General features: G+C 41.8%; 1 protein-coding gene across 1 annotated transcript; it reads left to right on the plus strand.

Annotated features, from left to right (window-relative positions):
• Nucleotides 1-6,979: 6,979 nt before the first annotated feature.
• LOC136610109 (putative olfactory receptor 2B8) lies at nucleotides 6,980-7,933 on the plus strand. The gene has a single exon (XM_066589370.1). It carries the CDS (start codon nucleotides 6,980-6,982, stop codon nucleotides 7,931-7,933), a length of 954 nt encoding a protein of 317 aa, XP_066445467.1.
• The last annotated feature ends 761 nt before the right edge of the window (nucleotides 7,934-8,694 follow it).

The raw sequence follows: 8,694 nt of genomic DNA on the forward strand, positions 1-8,694 counted from the left end.
CGCTGCCGTAAAGCTAATGCAACTTACATGACTCAGCGACAAGCCATAATTTCACCTCAGCGAGCAGCTGAAGTTTGTAAATCGTGTACAGATGATATGCGAAAGCAACAAGTGAACATGTATCAGTATTGCTATTTTGTACATTTACTGCCGCTTTCTTATTCATAGGTGTTTGCACTGTTCAGCAAAATTGCAAATAATGGCAATAGCTTACTTTGACTATCTTTCTGGCCTTCCCCTCCTCTTAAGCAGAAAGGATGGGTGTGGTGGCTCAGTTGTTGGCACTGCTGCCACTGCTGCCTCACAGTGTAGGATTTCTAGGTTCAAATCTGACCAAGGGCAACACCTGGCTGTGTTTACTTTGTGTTTGCTTTGGTTGTCGTCCCCCCCCCCCCCCCCCCTCCTCCTCTGGAGCAGAATGGACAATTGTTAGTACTGCTGGGGTTCTAAATTCAAATCTGTCCAAGGGCAACATCTGGATGGAGTATTTCAAAGTTCATGCAGACATTATCCTTGATGCGACGTGAACCTATGGCCCCAACACTGAAAGGCAACTAACGAATGAGACACTCAACCCCACCCTCTTTAGAGGGCAATTTAGTAAAGCCAATTTTTACTCCCAATGATTTCAATTGATATCAGCTGTACTGATTCACGATTATTTTTTTTAAATTTCATATTGAATATTTCAATAATCGCTGAACACTAGCTGCATGCTTACAGAATTTTGTTGCTAGGCAATGGCTCTGTGAAGGGAAGCAGGTGCATGGAGTTCTGTATCGGAAAATGGAGCTCTGATCTCATAAAGATATATAATGAAAGCCAGCAAAGTCTGATGACATTCGCTGTTCAGAGTGCTGTTATGTCGTATTGACATGGACACCTTGTGTGTGTCCAAATCAGCATTCTTGTCTTTATCCATTCAAGCCCACTTACCACTTAGAAATTCCTGTTCATAAGGCCTCATGTCCACGGGGAAAATCAGATCCGCTGCAGATTCTCAATGGAGAATCTGCAGCGGGTCCCTCCTGCCCCGCGGACATGAGCGCCGAAAATAGCAATTTAAAAGCATTTACCTATCCGTAGCGGCCGGCGAAGATCAGCTGTTCCTCACGGCCGGATCTTCATTTTCGGCCGGCGGATGAATTCCTGACGCCGGCGGCACGTCGCCGGCACATCCGCCGAGCCGAAGCAAGGGAGATGCGGCCGTGAGGAAGAGCAGAGCTTCGCGGCCCGCTGCGGGTGAGTAAATGCTTTAAATTCCTATTTTAGGAGAGACCCGCATGAAAATGGAGCATGGTCCAGATTTTTTCATGCTCCATTTTTTTTTAATCACTTTTATTGATGATCCGCGGGTATTTATGTACCCGCGGGTGGTCAATGCATCCCTATGGGATGCGGATCCGCATGCGGGAGATCCGCTGCGGATCCTAAATCATATTTTCCCCGTGGACATGAGCCCTAATGGTTTGAGGACATGCAAGTTCGCTATGACAGCAGTACAGCCTAAACTAAAAATTGGAACAGGAAGTATTGTCATAAGAAACTTATACCATCTTCTATGTAATGTTGGCACATGTTCTCTTGTGCTCTGATATTTCCAACATTAAACTTTATAATTAATAACACTGTGCAACACAATCTTTGTAACAGATAAGCAGATATGCGGCTTATAGTAATTTTAGTGCGCTGAATTCAAATATGATATCCGTTTTTTTCTGCCACGTAAGTTTTTCCAATTATGGGGAATAATGTAATCCAGTTGCTGTTGTATTGTATTTTTTGTAAATATGCCTATACATTTAACCCCTTAGTGACAGCCCCATCGGGAAACTACGTCCTCAGTAACTGGGCTTTAATCCTAGAGCACGTAGTTTTATGCGTCATCTTTGGATTAATGCCCACTTGCCTGAGGACGTGACAGCTGCATACTGTCGGTGCCCGCAGGTAGCCGACAGCATGGAGCTGTCATCCCTGGCTGCGGGCAGTCCTCCCAGGCAATAAAGTAAATAAAACTGTGCAAAAAGTTAGATATTCAGCTGCCCTGATGGATCGGATACATCAGGGCAGCTGAAAATACTCACCCGGCTTGTCCGTGGTGTCCCCCGAAGATCGGGTCCTCCCGGACCTGCCGCTGGCCTTCTGCACATGTGCACTAGACGATGACGTCAGGTGCATGCGCAGAAGCCCGGGAGCCCGCGGCAAATTTAAAATCTCCTGGCTCCCGGCTCCTGAAGGTAGCCGGGAACCAGGAGATGTTACAGGGGACCACTGTGAGCGGTCCCAGGGCCCGCGATCGGCGCTATTGGATAGCGGCGATCGCGAAAAAGTTCAAAAAGTTTAAAGTTTAAAAGTGTAAAAAGTAAAAGAAAAAAGGTAAAAAGTAAGAAAAAGTTTAAAAAAAAAGTGTAAAAAGTAAGAAAAAGTTTTTTTAAAAAGTTTAAAAAGCGTACGTTTCATCTCCCCCCATGGATCATATGCATGAGGGAGGATGAAATGACGTACCTAAGGCCCGTGGATTTATCCGCGGACCTTACCCCAGCTTCTGCGCACGCGCCTGTCGCCAAAATGGCAGGCGTAGCGCAAAAGCCGTGGATTGCCAGGGTAATTTAAAATCTCCCTGCTCCTGGCTACAAAACTTAGCCGAGAGCCTGTAGATTTCACGGGGGTCCGCGGTGAGCGGTTCCTGATCCCGTGTTCGCCGTTATCCAATGGATAATGGGGATCACGTAAAAGTAAAAAAAAGGTGAAGGTTCATCTCCCCTCACCGATGCGATCGGTGAGATGAGATGAAACTTTTTACCGGAGGCCTCCATATTTGCACCCCGACGTGATCTTCCTCCGTGAACTTTCCCGGATTCTGCACATGCAACCGCCGGCAAAATGCCGGACACATGCGCAGGAGTCGGGGAGCCCAGGAAATTTAAAATCTCCTTACTCCCAGCGACCAACGGTCGCCAAGAGCCTGGAACAGTGACAGGTGACATCGTTGAGCGGTCCCCGGTCACGTAATAAAAAAGTAGCGATCTACCTTTGGCTGGTCTCACATGACCGGATAGGAATTACGGATTCCACATGTGTCTGATCCGCTGTAATACGCAGACCAATCGCATTGGATTACACAATTCCGCTCACATTAGCGGGTCGGAATTGTGTAATCCACTTGCAGAAAAGAGAACGCAGCAGGTTCTATTTTACTGTGAATATCCGCAACATAGAGCCCATTGTGCCCCATGGTCGTGGATATACCCGCAGCCCATACGCAACTACCTTGTATACGGGCTGCGGGTACCCGCGTCATCGCTAAGCGACAGTGCGGGAAATACAAACAAAAAAAAAATGTACTGCGTATGACCGCCTGTGTGAGTAGGCAGTTATGCGCAGTACAATACGCAGCCATGCGCAGGGTCACAGCCAGGCTCACAGATGGGATCCGCTGCGGGCCTCCGCAAGCGGACTCCACCTACGGCTGCGTGAGCCTGGTGTTATTCAGACCGCTACCTGTAATACGCAATTTACAAGAAGCCCCGGAACGCTCGCCTTCCTGCAGTTCCGGGAGCAGCTTGTTGAGTGTCTTCTGTGTCATCAAGCTTACGGAGACTCACAAAGCGCCACTTTTTACACCCCATACCCGCTAATGAGGTCACGAAATACCCCCAAAAAGCATGAGAGGAGGGGGGATACACAGTTTTATTGCCCCATGTACCCATCCCAACCAGCCTCCGTAATTACCCCTGTCTTCGGAAATACTACACAGTTCACATTATTACTTTTATCTAAGATTTGGGGAACGCCGAAAAGGGCGCGGAGTGTGTGTGGGGAGGGGGGGGATTTTTTTAAGGTGTCAATTTTTATTCCGTACAAGTGGGCAATGGAGCCTGGGATTTATTCAGTTGTGCCCTGCAATTCAACGGGTGTTCCCTGCATTACAGGCCTTGCCATGTGTCATTTAAGTAGATTAGGGCCACAATGGGTATGTTTTTGAACACGGGACAAACGGGGGTATCCATTTTGGGGTGAAAGTCTTCATTCCTATGTACACTGTACAAAAAAACCTGTTTTTAAATTGACAAAATTGCCAAAAAATGAAAATTGTAATTTTTTTCCTACTGCTTTGCTTAGATTTATTCAAAAATTGTAGGGTAAAAATACACAGTACACCCCTAGATGAATTTGTTAAGGGGTCTAGTTTTCAAAATGTGGTCATTTGTGGGGGTTCTTTGTCGTTTTGGCCGCTGAAGGGCTCTACAAGTGGGCAATGGGGCCTAAATCACCTTCATGCTAAATTTCTGTTCTGAAAGCCACCGACTACTCCTTTCTTTTTGGGGCCCATTGTGCATCTAGACAAAAGATTAGGGCCACAATGGGTATGTCTCTGAACACGGAACAAACAGGGGTATCTATTTTGGGGTGCAAGTTTTCATTCATGTGTGTGCTGTACAAAAAAAGCAGTTTTCAAAATGACAGAATTGCCAAAAAAACGAAAATCAAATTTTTTTCCTTTTGCTTTGCTGGAATTCATTCAAAAACTGTGGGGTCACAATACACAGTACACCCCTAGATAAATTCGTTAAGGGGTCTAGTTTTCAAAATGGGGTCATTTGTGGGGGTTCTCTTTGGTTTTGGCCGCTCAAGAGCTCTACAAAAGTGCTATGGGGCCTAAAACGCCTTCAAGCAAAATTTATGTTCTGAAAGACACCGACTACTCCTTTCATTTTGGGTCCCGTTGTGCATCCAGACATAAGATTAGGGCCACAATGGGTATATTTCTGAACACAGGACAAACAGGGGGATCCATTTTGGGGTGTAAATCCTCATTTTCATGTAAACTATAGGAAATAAATATGTCTTTAATATGACATATTTGCAAAAATATGAAATGTTATTTTTTCTCCTCTAAATTGAATTAATTCCTGAAAAAAACTGGTGGGGTCAAAATACTCATGACCCCCTCAGTGAATACATTAAGGGGTGTAGTTTTTAAAATGGGGTCATTGGGGGGGGGGGGTTATCTATTATTCTGACACTTATGAGCCTTTGCAAACTTGGCTTGGTGCAGAAAAACAAAGTGTTCCTCAAAATGCTGAAAAGTAATGTTAAATTTGTACGTCCTCTAAATGGTTAAAAAAAACACAAAAGTTTTTCAAGTGTGCATTCAGAATAAAGTAAACTGATGGACATATATACCTTAGCAAAAATTTGTACAGTATGTTTGGACATATTTGAAATATTACAGTTGAAAATGTGAAAAAAATGACAATTTTTTTCCAATATTGGTACTTTTAATAAATATACACAAATTATATCAGTCTCTTTTTACAGCCAAAATAAAGTACAACATGTGGCGAAAAAATAATGTTAGAATCACTTGGATATGTAAAGCCTTTACGGAGTTATGCTACGTTGAATGACGCATGTCAGATTTCCAAAATTTGGCTCCATCACTAAGGCGCAAACAGGCTTCGTCACTAAGGGGTAATCCAGTAGGCTCACTATTACCATGCTTAACCACTTAAGTGACGCGTTATTTACGAGTTAAAAAACATCACTTTTTTACTAGCAATTTAAATTCTATGATTTTTTCTGTACTTGGGAGTGTAATGTTTTTAAAAATATTTAGCGTAGTTTAGGATATATGATGCAATGGGGTGCAGGCAATCCTAAAAGTGATTTTTGGGGAAGGGCTTGAAATATAAGCCCTTCCCTGAAAATCATCCCTATCTGGTGTAAAAAATAAAAAAATATATACTCACCTCTCCAAATGGTACCCTAAAAATCATCCCTAGCTTGTGTTAATAATACAAAAATATATATATATATATATTCATCTGTCTGCCACTGTTATGGTCCAGCGGGTCTTGCCACGTGTCTCCACGGCTCAACACCGAAGATTTTTCAGCCAGCGGGGATTTCAAATCCCCGCTAGCTGAAAATGCTGTCTCTGATTGGCTGAGCGCTCAGCCAATCACAGGCACCCCTTAGCCATTCCTTGATTGACAGCTGAGCGCTGCCTGTGATTGGTCACAGTGCTCAGCCAATCACAGGCAGCGCTTGGTCCATTCATTGAATAAAACAAGTTATACTGAATCTATGCCCAGAAAACTGTGTATACATCTGCTCATCTCCTCCATGCTGCCCACAGGTTGGACTGCATGTACAATATGACAGGTTCCCTTTAAGAATCCCCTTGTAGTTCAGAATACTGAGGTTGCGTTTTTACTTTATAATTCTCATACAAAACTGTCAGTCTTGAGATTTTGTATCGAAAATACAATTTATAAAAATACACATCCTGCATGAACATGTGGCTCTATACAGGAGAGTTCTGAGAAGTTTTCATTACATAAAACATTTTATCAACATTACAAACATGAATGTTTCTGTGAACTTATTGAAAAAGTTTAACATTTGTAATTGCACTCTGGGATATAATCCCTTAAGTAAACTGAAAAATTCAGCTACAACTCGTAAATTGCTCTTTGGAGAGCTTGAAAGTCATTTAAATTCTGGCTGGAAACAAAGCTAAACACAATTTCTGCAAACTTTTATGATTACCCTCTGAACCAAGCACCTTGACTTCAATCTGGAAATTGTGTAAGTTTATTATGAGAAGAAATAACACATGTCTAAATAATTCTCTATTCATGTAAAGGACAATGTCACTTACAGACATTCTATGAGAACAGGTGAGCATAATAACTAGAGTGTAATAATAAAATGCTACAGTTGACTGTGATGTGTGTTTTCTATGTAACTGTGATTAGGTATTCATGATAGATTGTTTCCATTTATTGCACTTTTCTATGAAAATGATTATACAGAGCAAAACGGCAGTGTGATAATTGTGGTCATAATAGAAGTTAAATATGCATATAAATCATTACCAATAAGAAATATAACCATGTACTTGGGTGATCATCACAACATCACCAATAATATCTCCACTATGTACTTTAATCTACAGAATCCTGGTGTTGGCATGAAAATGTGGAACTACACAAAAGTTGAGGAATTCATTCTTCTTGGACTTACCAGCCTGCCAGATATTAAGATAATCTTGTTTGTGATATTTTTTCCATGTTACATTATATCATTAAAAGGTAACATAGCCATTATTCTTATCAGTAGATTAAGCTCCCGGCTTCACACCCCTATGTATTTCTTCTTGAGTCATTTGTCATTTTTGGACATCTGGCACACATCAATCATAGTTCCTCTAATGCTCATACACTTTTTGTCACTAAGAAAAAGCATATCTTTTAATGGTTGTGTCACTCAGATGTTTATTCATCTCTCTCTAGGAGGGACAGAGTGCTATCTGTTGTTATCAATGGCCTACGACCGGTATGTGGCTATATGTAGTCCATTACATTACACTACTATTATGCATCCCGTCTTGTGCATTAAGATGGCAACTGGTTCCTGGGCTGGCGGCATAATAAACTCAATTGTACACACCGTCTTTGCATTGCAGTTGCCGTTTTGTGGTCCTAATGTACTTAATCACTTTTTCTGTGAGATCCCATCAGTCCTGGAGCTAGCCTGTGCAGATACATCTCTTAATAAGACTGTTATTTTCTTCTTTGCTATTTTTGTGGTGATGGGTCCATTCTTCCTCATCCTCATTACATATGGTTATATCATTTCCAGCATACTGAAGATCAGCACATCTGTGGGGCGGAGGAAGGCTTTCTCCACCTGTGCTTCACACATTATAGTTGTATCCCTCTTTTATGGTACAATCATATTTATGTATATGAGACCAGGATCAAGTCATGTAGCAAACCAAGACAAAATGGCCTCCTTGTTCTATAGTGTTATAGCCCCAATGCTGAATCCTTTGATATACACTTTGAGGAACAAGGATGTGATAGGAGCATTTGCGGACATCAGAAGGAAAACAGTTGTGTCAGATAAAGGATATGGACATTGATTCTTTGACGCATGTATTGTTTAGATGGAAAAAAAAATGTTAGCTGGGGGAAATATTTACTGTTCTGCCTTTCAGTCTGACTTTGCATATTTGTAATACATCAGGAGTCAAGGAAGCCTTTCTAGTACATATTATTTATATCTCAAAAAATAACATTGATGTACAACATTTACAAAACTGGTGTCTTTGAAAATTTGAGTATTATCTAACAACTATGAAATAAACGGTGATTCAAAAGTCAGAGCCATCTGAAATATCTTCTGAATAAAAGAGATACAATTAGCAAACTTTATAGAACACATAGATGGGTGGGGAAAACCTTTTTGGTACTATACTGGTGCCTGTTGGCCATCGTGGTAGCAGGCATCTTAAATTTAGCCCAAGAAAGTTCTATGGAAAGGCAGTCATGCAATATATGATTAAAGGGTAGAATTTCATCAGAAATTGACAAGTGCCAACATTTTTTTTCAATACCTGTAATCATTTTCAAGTTATGGATGATGTCAAGTTGAGTATTAATAAGGTTACGCTCAATGATGTGGTATGGAAAACACTTATCCCATGTTTTTTCAGGTACCAGATAATTGCTGTTAACAATCCAGGACAGAATTAAAATTATTCTGATGGGCAGTAACAGATGTTCACGTGAGGTACCTGAGTGATTCAATCAAGAACACCCAGGAAGAAAGCCAGTGAGCGCCCATGAACTGTCAGGAAACTGGTTCAGCAGTTCAGGGAAATTGGTAGTCTCCAGGAAAAAC

The sequence above is a fragment of the Eleutherodactylus coqui genome, chromosome 2, assembly GCF_035609145.1.
Source record: "Eleutherodactylus coqui strain aEleCoq1 chromosome 2, aEleCoq1.hap1, whole genome shotgun sequence".
Lineage (NCBI taxonomy): Eukaryota > Metazoa > Chordata > Amphibia > Anura > Eleutherodactylidae > Eleutherodactylus > Eleutherodactylus coqui.